General features: G+C 46.4%; 1 protein-coding gene across 4 annotated transcripts in view; it reads left to right on the plus strand.

Moving 5' to 3' along the window:
• AK8 (adenylate kinase 8) overlaps window positions 1–19522 on the plus strand; it is a 308774-nt gene that overhangs the window by 81486 nt on the left and 207766 nt on the right. For all 4 annotated transcript variants that reach the window (XM_063936758.1, XM_063936757.1, XM_063936760.1 and 1 more), the window contains 2 exons: window positions 7949–7998; window positions 19128–19241. In XM_063936758.1, coding sequence (XP_063792828.1) covers window positions 7949–7998; window positions 19128–19241 — 164 coding nt within the window. The remainder of the gene's footprint in view (window positions 1–7948; window positions 7999–19127; window positions 19242–19522) is intronic.

The following is a 19522-nucleotide window of genomic DNA, read 5'->3' on the forward strand; positions in this document are numbered from 1 at the left end:
TGACGCCGCCGCCGGTATTGCCACCTGTCCATGTAATGATATTACAGCTCTTATTGTACACTGCCAGCAACTGGAGACTATTTGGCATAATATTGCTGCAATCACAAATATACTCCTTTTATTTAATGTGAAAATAAAACATAATGTCTCCAAGTATGCAATGCATAAATAGGCAGTACAATTCCCTTAGCACAATACACACAAGAAAATCTATTTCTCTAGTGAACTGATGCAAATTAATAAATAAATAAAAATAAACATGCAAGAAATATTAGGTCTAATTAGCCCTAAACAATGCGCTGTTTCTCCACCACCATTTTATTTAATGTGCCACTTGAAATCCTTGCATATTTATAGTGGGGAATCCCGCAGGAGACCTCCATTTTGGTTTCCTTGGTGAAAAGTCAGTTGAAAAGCAAAAGTAGAATTTCCTGTCGCTCTTTTTTAAATTCTGAGTTTAGAAACTTTAGGAAAACTTCCCGTAAATTTCTACGGTAAATACAGAGTAGGAATAATTGTGCAAGACTGGGTAACTGATTGTGGCTTTATATGTTTCACTTATTGGAGGAGCAATATTTTGAATTGCGGGCCATTATAGAAATGGAATTGATCCCTTTAATGTATGTGTTTCCAAATTCCAATTGCAGTCTTAAGCCATCTATGTAGTTAAAATGTCGACAGTTCCTCTGTTGACATTGATGAAATGTCGACATGTTCACAATATAAACATCACAATGTTGATATGTGAAATGTTGACATTCTGCAGGGACCGGGCCTTTAGGGTTAGGCTGCGGTAGAGGAGTGTTATGATTAGGCTGGTGGAGGGAAGGGTTAAGGGATAGGCACTAAGGAGTGGATTAGGGGTAGGCTGTGGTAGTGGATGCTTATGGTTAGGCTACAGGAGGGGAGGGTTAGGGATAGGCACTAGGTAGACGGTTAGGCTGCAGTAGTGGAGGGTGATGGTTAGGCTGCAGGAGGGGTGGGTTAGGAATAAGCACTAGGGAGATGGTTAGGCTGCAGTAGTGGAGGGTGATGGTTAGGCTGCGGGAGGGGTGGGTTAGGGATAGGCACTATGGAGACTTTTAGGCTGCAGTAGTGGATGGTTATGGTTAGGCTGTGGGAGGAGAGGGTTAGGGATAGGCACTATGGAGACTTTTAGGCTGCAGTAGTGGATGGTTATGGTTAGGCTGTGGGAGGAGAGGGTTAGGGATAGGCACTAGGGAGACGGTTAGGCTGCAGTAATTTAGGAGGATAGGCTACAGGAGGGGAGGGTTAGGAATAGGCACTAGGGAGACGGTTAGGCTGCAGTAGTGGATGGTTATGGTTAGGTTGTGGGAGGAGAGGGTTAGGTTGCAGTAGTGGATGGTTATGGTTAGGTTGTGGGAGGAGAGGTTTAGGGATAGGCACTAGGGAGACGGATAAGCTGCAGTAGTTTAGGATGATGGTTAGGCTACAGGAGGGGAGGGTTAGGAATAGGCACTAGGGAGACGGTTAGTCTGCAGTAGTAGATGGTTATGGTTAGGCTGTGGTAGGAGACGGTTAGGGATAGGCGCTAGGGAGAGGGTTAGGTTGCAGTAGTGGCGGGTGGTGATTAGACTGCAGGAAGGGAGGGTTAGGAATAGGCACTAGGGAGACGGTTAGGCTGCAGTAGTGGATGGTTATGGTTAGGCTGTGGGAGGAGAGGGTTAGGGATAGGAGCTAGGGAGATGGTTAGGTTGTAGTAGTGGAGGGTGATGGTTAGACTGCAGGAAGGGAGGGTTAGGAATAGGCACTAGGGGGAGGGTTAGGCTACGGGAGGGCATGTTACGTGTTAGGCACTAGGGTGATGGTTAGGGTTAGGGGCTAGGATAAGGAATACTCACCGCTGGTATCCATGGAGATTTCACCGGAAGTCATGAGGGCATCGTTGCCGGACTTGGAAGTCAACTCCTGAAGCCGCTGGCCCCCTCCGAACCAGGTAAGTCACCACTAGACCACAAAGGATGTTTTGACGACATTCTAATCATGTTGACTTTTTATCAGTGTCATCATGATGAATGTTGACAACATATATCACACCTATATTGACTGCACAATAAGTGCAGACGGCACGGTGGACGGATGAGTAGAGCAGTCGTGGCACGCTTATCTCCCTTCACAACATGGATTCAACCTTTTCCCGGCTGTGAAATGTATTGTTCATGTCCATGCAATAAACAATAAATGTTCAGAACAGTTGTTTCATATCGTTCAATGGGCCTGATTCAGAGATGTACGTAAACCTGGTGGTTTATATACATCGCCGATATTTAGAGATTTGTACAAGGAGCAGGTCTCCTTCTGTGAGAACGGTCGCAATGCCCAGAAGCCACAGCATGATTTACATACTGCGGCTGTTTGGGGGCCGGGCGAGAGCAGCGCTATCTGCGGTTCCAGAAAATGGAGGGGCATCGGTCCTGTTTTCTGGGAGTGCCAAGGTCAGTGTCTACGTCTTTCAATGCAGATTTATTGGCCTCGCAATCGGGCAGGAGGAATCTACTCTGAGTAAGTTTGGAATCGCCGACGCTGCCTCCATCGCAACCGATGGTAGCGCAGTTATCTGATCCTTCATCTTTCTCCTTCAGACTCCTCCTGCGGGTATTAGCATATTTCTACACAGCAGCGCTTCTTTGCAAAAACGTCCATCCTTGAATCAGGCCGTGTCTGGCCAGCTTAAAACTTTAGTTATAGATAAATTATATCTAGAATCTGATTGCTGTGGGCAACATCCCCACTTATCCTTTCTAGGTATTAGTAAATCTAGCCAAATGACATGAGCCCATATTTTGTAAAGGTAGATGATAAGCCTTGTCTCTGAATTATAATAATAGATTTTTATTTTTTTATTAAACCTGCAACTTTGAAGCCTAAGTCTAGTCTACCAATGCAGTGGCAAAGCTGGGTCACACATGTTCGGGTTAAATGTTATTAAGTCGGCACTGACAAAAGGTCTACATGCATTAGGTCGACACTGACAAAAGGTCGACAGGTTCAAATGGTTGACATGATAATAGTCGACACAAATATGGTTGACACCTGTTGACACAGCTTTTTAAGGTTTTTTTTTTTTACACATGTTCCATACTTTACCATCCACGTGGACTATGATTGGGAATAGTAACCTGTGCTGAGTGCAACAGTAGCGGAGTGAGATATCTTGCCCAAAGCATGGCTTGCAAGGAGACGTGGTACACTTATTGGGGTTCCCTGTGCGCTGACGGTGAAAACAACACAAAAATAAATAAATAAAAATGTGTCAACCTTTTTTGTGACAACCATTTTCTATGTCGACATTTTCATGTGGCGACCTTTTGTCAGTGTTGACCTAGGACATCAACTTTTTGTGAGTGTCGACCTAATGCCATATGGGGTTGACCGAATGACTGTCAACTTAAGGGCCCCATACACTAGAACGATTTTGCTCAATTTCAGCTCAATTTGGTCATTCGGGCCAATATATAGGGTGAAATCGTGCATTTTTGCTGTGTATCCGATCTGATGTGTGGCCCTGTGTGCGTCGGGTCGACTCCCCCAGGTCGTTGGTACTGCACTCGTTATATGTCGTGATCAAATGGAATTGAATGGAATCGTACGGAAAAAAGTGTGTTTTTTGTGCTCGCGATATATCGCATGCGATGTATCACACAAGTTTGACTGACATTCTCCAGGACACTCCCAGTCCCTGTAGCCCTCAATCCAGCCCATCAGATGTATCTGATGGTACCTGTGAATGCATGCTGTACATCCCATGCGATATGTAGGTGCTTGACATATCGTATGCGATGTATAGCATGCTCAAAAAAGTCAAATTGTACAAAATCGTTTGGAATCTTATGTAAACACTTCCGGGAGAGTTCAAGGTAAATCGCCCCGACTTCAGCCTCTAGACATATCGTTCCAGTGTATGGGGCCCTTTAAACATTGAGAACTTCTATACTAAACGCCGCATGCGCATAGGGGACCAAGACTGTCTGGGGAAGCAGTAAGGGTCCTCTAAGGGGCCCTACACACTCGGCGATGCGCCGCCGAGGTGCCCGACGGCCGATACGGCCGACGAGCAACCCGGCGGCGGGGGGGCAGTGACGGGGGGAGTGAAGTTTCTTCACTCCCCCCGTCACCCGGCTGCATTGAAGTGCAGGCAAATATGGACAAGATCGTCCATATTGGCCTGCATGCACAGCCGACGGGAGATCAGCGATGAACGAGCGCGGGGCCGCGCATCGTTCATCGCTGGAGTCTCCACACTGAAAGATATGAACGAGTTCTCGTTCATTTATGAACGAGATCGTTCATATCTTTCAGAATATCGGCATGTGTGTAGGGCCTATTAGTACTGCCTGCCAGCCCAGTATCACTGGGGAGCAGAGAATCACAGCTGCCCCCGATGATATTTTAATGGTAAATTGGGTGGAAAAGGACAATAGTGGCAGTAGAACACCAGTCTTATTTGCCGGTCTTGATAAATAGATCATTGACATCTGTGACCAGTGTAGCTCACTTCTAAACAACAGTTTTAAAGAATAGGTGTGATTATTGTGTTTAGACATTTTCTAGTCCAGTTCTGTGATTCCCAACTGCAACCCTCAAGTATCCACCCAAAAGATCATGTTTTGAGGACTTCTTTCTGTGGACACTGGTGGGATAATTACTGACCCAGCTAATAGATTAACTCATCTGGGCATGATTTAAGAAATCCAGAAAACATGACCTGTTGGTGGTACATGAGGACTGGAGTTGAGAACCCCTGTTCCAGTTGATTGTCCAATGCTGTCATGTCCGTAGCAAGTTTATCTCAACTGAAGTTCTTGAGATAGCAATATGAATATTTATTTGACATATAAAAATGTATATTAACCCAATTCTGCTGAAATATAATATCAAAGTATTATTTAAAGCACCATCAATGTGTTTCGTCATTGTGCGATGAGTGGAATTCCTCATATACGACCACTGGCTTGTTCAACTCCATCCAGTAAAAACAGTAAAGAAAAAGCATATTTAGTACAAACCGAACATTTACAGTAGCCCGGGGCAATATTAAAGCATGATACAAGGCATATAATAGAGTGTTTCCTTTTTTATCAAACGTTTGTCCAAAAAAAAAAAGTCTGTGCATAAAAGATCCAATACCTTGAGGGTTTTCTTGTGAATTTTAAATCACTTTCCTCGTTAAACCTCAAAAGGATCTGTGGATGGAGAGGTTTCTAGATTTCCTTTGATGTGCTTTGCAGAAGTTGATTAATCTTGGCAACAGAGCACTCTTTCATGACTATGTTAATAAATTATTCCAGCACGCACAGTTGGAATTGCAAGGTGCGCGGAGTTGGGTTTTGAGAAAACCGAGAGTTTAATCAAGGAAAGAAACTAGCGCGTTCTAAAAATCCACAGGCCAATCGACTTTAAGCATTTCTGAGTAACATGATCAAGTTTTTATAAGCCGAAAAAAAAATTTATGTTGCAATCTGGTCAAAGTAATTTCGGGAGTTTGAAAAACTCGGCAGCGGTTATTTTCTGTAGAACATTTCTCTTTTGGGTTCCACCAGTAAACATTTTCAGTGTTTCCTTTTTGGATTTTTTTTTTAAGCCTTACAAGTTTATTTTGTCGATTTATTTGTGCCAAAAAAAAAGGCTTGAAGGAGCGTTTAACGCGAAAGCGCTGACCCGTGCATGGAATAATGTGGCTACTGCTCTATAGAGCTGTTCACACTGCAAGAAGATTGCAAAACATCACAGTGGTTTTATTTTTTTTCCAACAAATTTTATTGAAAGGTTGAAACAAGGAAATTTACAATCTGCTTTTTAGGAGCCTATTCTTTATACGTTATGCCATAACGTATAAAGAATAGGTTACTAAAAACCAAATTGTAAATTAGTTTTTTAGGAGCCATGACACGTGCAGAAACGCTAGTTTCCACACATTTTATGTAACGTGCCCATTCATCATTTGGGGCCCCATAGGACCACCTAATGTTCAGCAAACTCCGAAATTGAAAGTCGTATCCATTTCAACTGATGTCTCATTTATGGATTAAGGCAGTGGTTCCCAAGCGCGGGGCTCAAGGCACTCCAACAGTCCAGGTTTTAAGTATATCCATGTTTAGGCACAGGCGACTTAATTAGTACCGCAGTCAGTTTGATTATACCATCTGTGCACAAGCATGGATATTCCTAAAACCTGGACTGTTGGGGTGCCTTGAGGACTGCGTTTGTTAACCACTGGATTAAGGCTCTGATTCAGAATTATACGTAAACCCGATGGTTTACACACGACTCTGGCATTTACCTATTGGGATCTGTACTGCGCATTTGCCGATCTCTGTCTGGCATCTTGCCCGCAGTGCACCAAAAGCCACAGCATGATTGACATTTGGGAGGGTGTAGTCATGCCGAAGCCAGGGTTTGGATTTTCCGATGCAGATTTCTTGACCTCACACGCCTGGAATACAAAGGCATCCTGAGTAACCAGATGGCAGATGGCCAAGTGATGCGATGACTGCGTATTCGGACGCAGCAGCAGATCAGACAAACATGCAGGAGTGGTCTAAGAACACAAGATGCCTCCTGCAGCATTCGCATATATTCCAATTGCTGTTGCGTCTTTGGGGTTTAAACTGTGTCCATATATGAATCACCCCAGAAGTTAATTGTGAAAATGAGGTTACTTTGGGACTACCTTTATTATATGTCTAAAACCCCTGAATACCAGCAGTACACGGGATAGTGATAAACATGAGATGCTGCTATTCTCTCACTTCTGATGCAGTGCCTCCAACTGAAAGGGTAACTCAGACTGGATCGCTGCAGCGGCAGCGTTCGCAGTCTAAATCTTTGTGGAGTGTACATGCACAGCGGCAGCACAGCGCGTACGCTACCCGGGAGCCCAGTGAGATGCTATCAGCATCTCTGGGCTGAGATAGCCTCTGCCTGATTGACAGGCAGAGGTGATCGCGGGGTTGGGTGGGGGCGCGCCAACGGCGTTAGGATGCCGTTGGCGGGGCGCGGTCCAGACAGCGGAGGCGTGTCCGGACCGTTGGGTGGACAGGTCGCGGCAGCTGTGTGACGTCACATGCAGCCGCTGCGACCCGAGACGCGGCCAGTAGCTCCCTGCCAGCGCACAGGAGGTGCGCTGATAGGGAGCTACTTGTCCGGTACAAAAGCATCACCGCTGTGCGATGCTTTTGTACCTGTGTGGGGGTGGTAGGGCCAGGAAGGATGCGGCCGCAAGAAGATTGACAGCGGCATGCGTTCGGGGGTTGGCAACACAGCATTTTGCGGGCTTGGCAGGCCGAGCAGGGGCAGGCTGAGAGCCTTTTTGAGCAGCTGCGTGATGTCACATGCAGCCGTTCCGAATAAAACAATGTCGGTGGACCGCTTGACAGCGCAGCCAATCCAGGGGTCATCCTTAATTCAGTGCATCCGCAATGTAATTGTGGACGCATCGTAAGGCAGCGCCACACATGCTAGCTGTTCTTGCCCTATGCTGGGCGGCCCCCAGCCTGTGAGATGGACGCAGACCTTGCTGCATATGTGAATGGGCAAATATTCTCCGTAAAGCACTGACAAATATGTGTGCGCTACATTAATAACTGGCAATAAATAATACTAATAAAATGGTTGTGTCAGGTGATACTTGCTCTTGAAAACTTACCAACACCATCAGTGGAGTTTCTGGCAGCAATTAGAATAATAGTCTCCAATTTTCGCCGAATTTCAGTTATGCATTGGTCATACTCCTAGAATACTAGAGCTGCTTATTCTTCACCAGTGTCAGCATATTTATGTAATGATGAATTCAGTGCTTGGCTACAGTGAAATAATATAAAGCTGTTCCAGCCCAGCTAACACACCTCTGTAACTGCTTCTGAACGTTGTCACTATAGGAATGTTAATGGGTGAATTTGATTATAATTACTTTTTTTGTGCTCCACAGTTCCAAAGATTTTTGTTTTGGGCCCACCTGCATCAGGAAAGCACACTATGGTACGTATGCCTCGCAACTAACGGGATGGGAGGGTAAGATCTGCACATGATGTGTGGGATATGGATGTACTTTTTTTTCCAGCCAATGAATAAAAAATAAAAGTTAATTAAAATTAAAAAGTAAACAGCTATGATCAATTATAGCACAGTCCTGATATACAAAGGTAGATAATCCTAGTGACCTATATACAGTACAGAAAATATAATAATGACCATATACTGACTATACTGTGGCCATTCTCATGACCATTACACAAGGTAGACTCCATTCTGACATTGCTGATGGTTACTGCGCAATACAGACCCCACTTACTGTAGGTGGCTACTATGCAGTAAACATCTCCTTTGGTAGGTACCGTGTAATACATGCATCATCCTGGAGGTCTGCTATTCAGTATAGACTCCATTTATGGCGACCTGAAAGGTAGGGTTCAAGAACTAGGTTTGTGTGCTCTGAGTCCATTGAACAGGTTACCTAAACTCCTAATGATTTATGTGTCAGTAGAGAAGTACATTTTAATATTAAAACATGGGGATAAATTTACTAAGATAGGAGTTTTTTTAGAACTGGTGATGTTGCTCTTAGCAACCAATCAGATTCTACTTAACATTTCTGCAGCGGGGTACACTGATATTCCACAGGGAATAATATCGGGGGTGTAGAGTTGGATCTTGATCCGAGGCACCAGCAGGCTAAGGCATACCTCCCAACATGACCCTCTCCAGGAGGGACACAATGCTCTGCTCCTGGACTTCCCTCTTAATTTACAATTGCCATCACCTGTACTGAACACCTTTCTTATCCATTAACCTGTTCAAAACAGGTGATGGCAATCATAAATTAACAGAAAAGTCCAGAAACAGAGAGTTCTGTCCCTCCTGGAGAGGGTCATGTTGGGAGGTATGGGCTAAGGGGTATATTCAGTTGGATTCGACAGTTTTCTGATTCGACAGCATTCGACTGTCGATACCCTCCTTCCCGGGCACTGAATTCGACATATTCAATTGGAAATGGATTCGACATGCCTCCGGTCGGAAAAGTGACCCATGCTCGGATTGTGGGCGGCCGGGATTCGACTTCATGATCATCACAATCTGGTCAGAAAAAGGCTCCATTATTGTAGTCAGTGTAAAAAAAACGCAGATTGCCCTAAAAAAACGATTCCACAAGACAGCTGACTGTGTCTCAAGCATAGGAGTTGCTTTGGTGAAGTGTAACCTGGGTAAAAATGTTGAATCATGGGTACATTCCTTCCCTCAGCCCAGTAAAGAAAAAAATATTTGGGGAAAAATCAAAATCTTATAATGTGGCTCATAAATACAAAAAAACAATTATATAATAACTTAAAATATAAATAGATATGCTAGTAGAAATCAAAAACCTTAAAAAAAAATTAAGTATTTAAAATTTCTTGTCAGCACACGACAGAAAAACTTGTCGCAATGAAATTGTTGAAATTCACGTCAAAAACCACTGATACCGATTCGACAATCTTCAATTGAATATACTTTTTTTGAAAAGCCGGGTTTTTAACATTACAGACACTCGACTGTCGAAAATTCAAAAGTCGAAACGGATCCAACAGGTTTTTTGTCGAAAAGTGGCGTATGCAATTCGACAGGTTTTTTTTGTAAAAAAAGCCCAGTTTTCCGACAAAACGAGGGATTGACACCAATTGAATATACCCCTATAGCTTTGACTGTTCCCAGGATGCACTGCACCGCCTCCTCTATAGCCCCGCCTCCAGGCACTGGAGCTCAGTTTGTAAGTTGGTGCCTGCAGTGCAGGTCACTAACAGTTGGGACTACGCTAGGCAGCCCTGAAAAGAGCTTTTTAGAAGACTTCAAGGGCCCCAGCACTTTCTATGTCTTTATGACATGCTGTGCTGCGGCTCCATCACCTCTCACAGCGGTGCTGCATACTCCCGTGGCCTGGTTCCCGGGTACTTGCAGCGGAGACACACCGGTTTTCAGGCACACCACCGCTGTCACTCTCCAGGATCACGTGGCTGCAGGTAAGAGGGTCCCCCAGGTGGGACCCGCCAGTAAATCGCGATCCGGTCGCGGTCCCAGGAGACGGACCACGCCGCTGGCATGGACACTGTATCGCACAGGGACCCCACTATATCCACCAGGGCAAGGAGCACAGATCGGATTTACTTAAATCCGTTTATAAAAGGCTCCACAGTACCCGGTGGTGAAGTCCAGCTCCGGGCGCCATCTACTGCTGGTGTTGCCACCCTGGAGCTGCAGTTCTCTCTCCCTCACTCCCTGACTGAGATTTTGGTGCCATTACATAGCTGGACTGATCTCCGGGACTGCTGGTCACTGTCTCCTCTGTAAATCTGCCTGTATCATCAGCGCTGTATATTTACAGACACTTAAGTATTCTACATGTCATTTTAGACAGTGTTAGTTAAGAACAAGTGTACTGCTATCTGAATATTTAGTACAAATATTCTGTGATATACATTCAGTGTTTACTGTGCATTGTTATATCTGTATACATACATACTTACATGTAATTTAGTAGACCAGTGCAGTTTTATTGTTTATATGTAATAATTCTTGCATTGTACCTGTGACTGAGTGCAGGGCCGGTGCTAGGGTGTTCGGCGCCCTCCTACAACCTATCAATTTTTCTACAAATACATATGTGACTGATCTCATCCTCAGAGCAGTAACTAGACATTTTGGTGCCCTCCCCACCCCCCTCAAGATCCATAAATATACGGTCATAAAAAAAAATTACCTATAATATAGGAACGTAAAATAATTATGATGCACAGTAGTCTCTATTATTCAAAATTACACCACACAATAGTACCACTTATATACATTACGCCAGCGTAGTGCCCCTTATATTCATTACCCCAGATACAGCCCCCTTTTACATATTGCACCAGGTAGAGCCAGTCACACATTATTCCAGATAGAGCACCCTTTTACACACTGAGCCAGGTAGAGCACCCTTTTACACATGCCACTTCCCCCAGCAGGGGGAAGAGCCAAAAATATAGGGGCTACAGAATAGTATCAATTCACATCACACTGCACAGTAGTGTTCGCTAGTCACATTACACCGCACAGTAGTGTCGTCAGTCACATTACACCGCACAGTAGTGTCCATTACTCACATTACACAGCACAGTAGTGTCGTCAGTCACATTACACTGCACAGTAGTGTCCGTCAGTCACATTACACCGCACAGTAGTGTCCGTCAGTAACATTACACCGCACAGTAGTGTCCGTCAGTCACATTACACCGCACAGTAATGTCGTCAGTCACATTACACTGCACAGTAGTGTCCGTCAGTCACATTACACTGCACAGTAGTGTCCGTCAGTCACATTACACCACACAGTAGTGTCCGTTACTCACATTACACCGCACAGTAGTGTCCGTCAGTCACATTACACCGCACAGTAGTGTCGTCAGTCACATTACACTGCACAGTAGTGTCCGTCAGTCACATTACACCGCACAGTAGTGTCCGTCAGTCACATTACACACCACAGTAGTGTCCGTCAGTCACATTACACCGCACAGTAGTGTCCGTCAGTCACATTACACCGCACAGTAGTGTCCGTCAGTCACATTACACCGCACAGTAGTGTCCGTTACTCACATTACACCGCACAGTAGTGTCCGTCAGTCACATTACACCGCACAGTAGTGTCGTCAGTCACATTACACTGCACAGTAGTGTCCGTCAGTCACATTACACCGCACAGTAGTGTCCGTCAGTCACATTACACCGCACAGTAGTGTCCGTCAGTCACATTACACCGCACAGTAGTGTCCGTCAGTCACATTACACCGCACAGTAGTGTCCGTCAGTCACATTACACCGCACAGTAGTGTCCGGCTGGGCGGCCTTGAGCATGTGCAGAGGTGAACGCAGATACGGCTGCGTATGCAGCAATCTGCGTTCATCTCTGAATGGTCCCCTATGCCAGGTACAGCCTTCATTCCCTCCACAGTGCGGCCCCGGTACCTGCAGGAGGTCCCGGCTCGGGCGCTGCTCCTCCTCTCCCTTCTTCTCCTGGTTTCTCACAGGCTCCATTACTCCAGTGGCTCTGTAGGATGTTGTCAGTGACCCAGAGAGGGGGAGGGAGCGGGTACTAATTACTTGGCCCTGGTCCCCTGCACTCCTAATCCCCTCCCACCTCACTGGGCAGCAGCAGCTCTCATGTTGGCAGCACAGCACATGCTGCACAGTGTGCTGTGCTGCAGTGGGGCAGAGTGGCTGCTGCTAATGTTATTGTTCCTATATGGGTGGGTGGGGGGATTGTGATCACAGTGATCACACTCCCCCCTCGAATTGACCATGGCTGAGGGGCTCAGGGAGTCAGGGATCAGGGACTACACTTACCCTGCTCTGTACAGCAAAATACTAAAAAAAAAAAAAAAATTCCACAAAGGGGCGTGGCCACGGGTCCCGCGATTAGGCCACGCCCCCAACACGTGAGGCAACTCCGGATGTCAGTGGCAGCGGCGCTGTGTGTAGGCTGAGGCCACATACACACTGCGTGCACCGTGCAGGCTATCTGGGGAGGAGAAGGTGAGTGAGCCGCGCTGCTGGCTGCCAGCGCCGCTACTTGTCATCCAGTGTGACAGGCGCAGCGGCAGCTGGCAGCAGCAGGGATGCAGAACAGGGAGAGGCTGAGCGCCTCTTCAGTTTGGCACCTCCCTGCACTGCATCCCTTTGCTAAGCGGCTAGCGCCGGCTCTGACTGAGTGTGCCTATAGCTGCTGTGTGGATTCCATTCTTGTGTATCACACGTTTTGCTAACACTATACTCTATACCCTGGGAAACTAGGTGCGTCAGGGTCTCATATAATATAAAGTGCTACACAGGGTATACTGTTTGTATTTCTTACTGTGTTTTTCAGTCACCCCACACTGCTTAAATCCTCTGTTTGTGCTCTGTGTTTACTGTCACAAAGCACAAGGGATTATTTGCTTTTTTTGGTGTTTGTATGGCTATATTGTACTGTTACGCCCTAAGGCTACATCCCATGCAGTGTCTGCTACACAGGGCGGGACATCAGCGGATGCTCCTGCATCATGCAGTGCTGTCGTCACGGATTCACGAGTGGGAGTTAGCTGCTGGTTCAGGCACTGGGTGTCATACATCTCCCAGTCCGCCTGCGGCACCTGTGGCCAATCAGGACCCACCTTGGGCTGCTTTTTAAAATATGCTGAGTATGCTTGTAACGCGTCTTACGCCCCATGTGGGGCCTCCCGTGCCATTACAGCCACGTATTGTCCCTGTAGTCAATCCACCATGGGCGGATACTCTGTCTACCCAGTTACAGGAATTAAATCAGACTTTGGTTAGACAAAAGTCCACCCAATGCCCCTCTGGGGTCAAGGGGTCATCTAAACGGGCCATTTCTTCCTCACAATCCACTAATATTTTGGATAATTCTTCCGATGAGGATGGGGAATATACTGATCCGTCAGACACTGATACAGTTGCTTCTGATGAGGAATCTACAACCCAGGTTGATGTTCCTGACCTTGTGGAGGCTATCAAACTGATTCTCCAGATTAGTGATGACATTGAGCCTCCTGTTACGTTTAAGAAACCGGATAAGTTTAAGCGTCAGAAGGTTACTAGAGTAGTTTTACCACATTCTGACCTTTTAATTGACATACGTCAGGAATCATGGTCATCTCCAGGAAAGAAGTTTTCCCTGTCTAAAAAGATGCTAGCTCATTATCCTATTCCTGCGGAGTTGAGTAACAAGTGGTGTCATCTACTCTGCCTGTCACCACTGTCATCTCACTGAAGGAATCGACAGATAAGCGTGTTGAGGGAAGTCTATTTACATTCTTACCGGTGCTGTACATAGACTCACTATGGCCGCCTCTTGGGCGGCAAAAGGAATTGAAGCATGGGTTCAGGCAATTGAGGATGAGGTACCTCAGGATTTTTCTGACACGGCCAGACAATATCTGTCGTATATTACCACATCCTTTCACTATATTCAGGAGGCGGCCTCTGATGCAGGGGTCGTGGCGACCAAGGCATCTGCTACGTCTATCCTGGCTCTCCGGATTCTGTGGTTGAGGTCCTGGAAAGTGGACCTGGACTCTAAAAAGACCTTGGAGGTGCTTCCTTTCAAGGGAGACATACTATTTGGGGAAGATATGAACAAGATTGTGACTGACTTGGCGACGGCCAATACTGCGTTTCTCCCAAGTACTAATCCTTCTGCTCAGAAGGCTAAGAGTACAACTTTTCGTTCCTTTCGACCTCCAAGTAAAGCAAATGGTCAGGCGTACCCGAGACAGGCTCGTACTTCCAAAACCACTAAGCCCAAATGTAAACAATCCTGAGCCTCACGTCAGCCTGCTTCCAAACAAGACAAACCTGCTGTATGATGGGGCGGGCCTCCCCCTGGGGGACCCCAGGGTGGGAGGCCGACTTCTGCAGTTCGCACAGGCCTGGTTAAAGACCACTACAGACGCCTGGGTGCGGGAAATTGTCTCTCACGGGTATGCAATCTCTTTCAAGAGACGTCCCCCTCGCCAGTTCTGTTGAATAATTATCCCCTCGGATCCATTGAAAGCGCAAGCTCTACACTTTGTTGTACAATCCCTCCTGGAAACAGGAGTGGTAGTGCCGGTACCTCTGTTCCAGAGAGGCAGGGGGTACTGTTCGATCCTGTTTCTAGTTCCGAATCCAAATGGGTCTTTCCGGCCTATCTTCAACCTCTAATCATTGAACAAGTTTGCAAGAGTGTCCAAATTCTGTATGGAAACCCTGCGCTCTACTGTGCTGGCCATGGAACCCGAAGACTATATGGGTATCCCTGGACATACAGGATGCTTACCTGCACATACCTATTGCCATTTCGCATCAGCAATATCTGCGGTTTGCTATTGGCAACCTTCATTTTCAATTCCAGGCTCTTCCATTTGGACTGCCCACGGTACCTCGAAATTTCACCAAGGTCATTGCCGTGATGACAGCTTTCCTCCATTGTCAGGGAATCGGGATCCTGTCGTATCTGGATGACTTGCTGATTCTGGCGAACTCCCAAGATGTCCTCCTCAGTCAACTGGAGATGTCTGTCCAATTCCTTCAAGCCCACGGGTGGCTCATCAAATTGGAAGAAGACCTTGCTGGTCCCTGCTTGGAGCATGGTGCACCTTGGGGCGCTGCTGGATACACACAGCCAAAGACTGTTTCTGTCTCCGGATAAGGTCCTGAAACTTCAGGACAAGATCAGATGCTTCCTCTCTCGCCAGAGAGTTTCGATACACTTGGTGATGCAAGTACTAGGCCTCATGGTGTCGGCTTTCGACATGGTAGACTACGCTCAATTTCACTCCCGCCATCTGCAGAGGTTAATCCTTTCCAAATGGGACGGCCTGCCTCATCGGATCAGGTCTCAACTGATCTCCTTGACTCCGGAGGTTCGTCTGTCACTGAGCTGGTGGCTACAGGACCAACAGTTGAGCAGGGACCGTCCCTTCTGGATCTCCAACTGGGTCCTCCTAACAACGGACGCCAGTCTGCGGGGTTGGGGTGCGGTGTTGGAGCAACACTCTCTCCAGGGTCTGTGGACCAGGGAGGAAGCTCTCCTCCAGATAAACATTCTGGAATTGCGAACAGTGTTCAATGCATTGACACTGGCCCTGCCTCTGGTACAGAACAGGCATGTTCAAGTACAATCAGACAACACCACCATGGTGGCGTACATAAACCATCAAGGCAGCACTCGAAGCCGCATGGCAATGGTGGAAGTGTCAAAAATCCTTAAATGGTCAAAACGCCATCTGCCAGCCATATCAGCAGTGTTCATTCCGGGAGTCCTCAACTGGGAAGTGGATTTCCTCAGTCGTCAGGACGTGCACACTGGAGAGTGGAGTCTTCATCCTGAAATCTTTCAACTCCTAGTGGACAAGTGGAGGCTACCAGATGTAGACCTGATAGCATCTCGACACAATCACAAGGTTCCGGTCTTCGGAGCAAGGACAAGGTATCCTCAAGCAGCGTTCGTGGACGCACTGGCAATTCCATGGAATTTTCGGCTGCCATGCGTGTTCCCTCCAGTGTCACTACTGCCCTCGGGTAATACGGAATTTCAAGCAAGAAGGAGGAATACTACTTCTAGTCGCTCCAGCGTGGCCCAGACGGCATTGGTTCTCAGACCTGCAGGGTTTCTCGATAGAGCGTCCTCTTCTACTTCCTCAACGCCCAGACCTCCTCGTTCAGGGCCCTTGTGTCTACCCGGACTTGGCCAGACTGGCTTTGACGGCGTGGCTCTTGAAGCATCACTCCTGAGAGCAAAAGGATTCACTGAGGCGGTCATTCAAACTATGTTGAAAGCCCGTAAACTAGTTTGGGCTCGGATTTATTACAGGGTCTGGAATTCTTATTTCACATGGTGTGCTGCTAAGAATTATGAGGCATATACTTTTAAAACTTCCAGACTTTTGGCATTTCTACAACAAGGCCTAGACTTGGGCCTTCGTCTGACCTCCCTGAAGGTTCATATATCTGCCTTGTCGGTGTGGTTTCAGAGAAAAATTGCGTCTCTTCCTGACGTTCACACTTTCACTCAGGGTGTTCTACGGATTCAGCCTCCCTATGTCCCTCCTGTGGCTCCATGGGATCTGCCTGTAGTCTTAAATGCCCTGCAAGAGTCTCCATTTGAACCTCTTGAGTCTGTGGACCTTAAATGCCTTACGCTTAAGGTCGTGTTTCTGTTGGCTATTGCCTCTGCTAGGAGGGTGTCGGACTTAGGCGCTTTGTCCTGTCGCCCACCTTTCTGATTTTTCACCGTGACCGGGCAGTTCTTCGAACTCGCCCTGGTTATTTACCTAAGGTGGTATCTACTTTTCACCTTAACCAGGAGATTGTGGTTCCGGCCTTCATCTCTTCTGGTTTGTCCTCCAAAGAAAGATCTTTGGACGTGGTTCGGGCTCTTCGTAGTTATGTGGAAAGGACTGCCTCTATCAGGAGGTCAGATTCCCTTTTTGTACTTTTTGGTTTTCACAAACGTGGCTGGCCTGCAAATAAGCAAATCTGATGGATTAGAATGGTGCACAAGCTTATGCGCAGGCTGGGCTCCCAGCTTCTGCTGCTATCAAGGCCCATTCTACTCGGTCGGTTGGACCTTCTTGGGCGGCCCGCCGTGGCGCGTCGGCAGAACAATTGTGCAGGCGGCTGTGTGGTCCTCCGTGAACACGTTCATCAGGTTCTATGCCTTTAATACTTCCGCCTCCTAGGATGCTTCCTTTGGACCATGGGTTCTTGTGCCCGCTACAGTGCGTCCCCTCCCATGAGGAACTGCTTTAGGACATCCCCGATGTTATTCCCTGTGGAATACCAGTGTACCCCGCTGCAGAAAAGGAGATTTATGGTAGACTTACCATTGTTAAGTCTCTTTCTGCGAGGTACACTGGATTCCACAGGGCGCCCACCCTGACGCACTTAGCTTCTTTGGGTTTGTACGGCATTAGCCACTGGTACTTTCTCCTATCGTGAGAATGTGGTTCTGTGTGGCTAACTACTATCGTCTCTTTAACCTGCTACTGCATTGGACTGGTTAGCAAAACTGAGCTACAGTGCCTGGAGGCAGGGCTATAGAGAAGGCGGTGCAATGCATCCTGGGAACAGTCAAAGCTTTAGCCTGTTGGTGCCTCTGATCAAGATACAACTCTACACCCCCGATTTTATTCCCTGTGGAATCCAGTGTACCTCACAGAAAGAGATTTAACAATGGTAAATCTACCATAAATCTCCTTTTATCTAGCCGCTTCTAGGAGATAATAGATAGAATCTGATTGGTTGCTATGGGCAACATCGCCAGTTCTAAAAAAACTCCCACCTTGGTAAAGTTACCCCCTAGTATCTATATTATAGTATTAACTTTTACTTTTATAGATTTAACATATTACACAGCAGTGTACAATCATAGACTTTTATTCATACACATCTGGAACGGTACCCTGAAGTCAGTAGCACTACTGCTGTGCTGTCTGTAGTATCTTAGGATACTTCGGCAGTCCTCTGCTCCCTAGAGCCAGTGGTCCATCCCCTATGCGTTATGTGATGTCATGACATCACGTGTTTAGGGGCAGGGTCGGCACAAGAGCCCTGTTCCAGCCCGGTTGCGTCTATTTTCCCTTTGTGAACAGGACAAGGATGTGACAGCATGAGAGGGCAGAAGAGAACCTCCACACTTACAGCACCTTTATTGTTTTATCCATTCTCCGTTTGTTTTAGAATCAGAGTATTTAGTTTTATGTATGCAGCATTGTACCTTTGCGTGCTTGCTTCGCTCGCCATGCTTTGGGCTCTGTGTTTTGCCTCACTCACCACAGGTTACTAATCCAAATAGTTTCTGAGGTGGACCCAGTGAATTATGAGAAATGTCCTTTCCACAAAGGGAAACTAGACGCTACCATTCCAGCCGTGACTACAGTCTTTGGGCGGCATGTAATGCTGCCCGAGTTCTGCGGACGTCGGGATGCCGGACAAACTTGGACGCTTTTTTAAAGGGGCAATCACTTGCAAGGCAAAACCATGCCTTGTAAGTGATTGCCCCTTTAAAAAAACGTTACATCCCGTCCCTTGTGTGGAGGCAGCCATTGTGAAACTGAATCAGTTTTCATGAGAATGCAGCTTGTCAATTCACTTGGAACTTGTGGCATGAGACACTGTGTGAATCTTAGGTGTTTTCTGTATTGTGTGGTAAACAGGAATATATTCTGCCATGATTTCTTCTTTTCTAACAAAATAAAACAGAACATCATTGGGTTCTCCAGAGCATTGGGTCAGTCCACAAAATGGCTGCCTCAGCGGTGTGTGGGTGCCTGGTGCATTTTAAATGGCTCACGTAGTTTATACAACAGGATACTGTATATATTTTTCTAATTACTTGTTTTGCCATCCTTGGTTGTGTGCCTCTGACCCTTCCATGTCCTGCCTCCATACACAACAGAGGAATATCGCTGTGTTTAAACATGCATTTGTTTATAGATCATTTATTTAATGCACTAGCTGGAAGGCGGCAGAGGTTCACATGGCATGAAGAAAAAAAGGCCTTTGAAACCAATTTTCTTTTGCAAAAAGTTGGACTCCTCTTCTTCTCTTCCCCGCAGGCAAAGCTGCTATGTAAGCGTCTGAATGCCACTCACCTCACTCCAGAGAATTTGTTGTCAAATGATGTCTCCGTACTGGTGGAAGAAGCGCTCTCATACACAGATAAAGGCCAGGTACAGCTGCCTGAACTTATGCATTATTTCCAAACGTACAATAATGCTCCGCTCAAACTACTGCAGATATTACCTCCGCTACACATGTTTTTAAAGGATCCCCAAATGGAATGTGCAAGGTTCTCTGCAGAAAATAACTACTACTGCCAAGTGTTTATATAATATATATATAAAGTGTAGAACGTTCTCAAGGGAGCTATACCACCGTAATCAGTTATCGCAAATGAATATAAAAATTATTTTATTATCATAAAAGGAACAATGAATTTCTTAACATTGTT

This window comes from Pseudophryne corroboree, chromosome 8 (assembly GCF_028390025.1).
Source record: "Pseudophryne corroboree isolate aPseCor3 chromosome 8, aPseCor3.hap2, whole genome shotgun sequence".
Classification (NCBI taxonomy): domain Eukaryota; kingdom Metazoa; phylum Chordata; class Amphibia; order Anura; family Myobatrachidae; genus Pseudophryne; species Pseudophryne corroboree.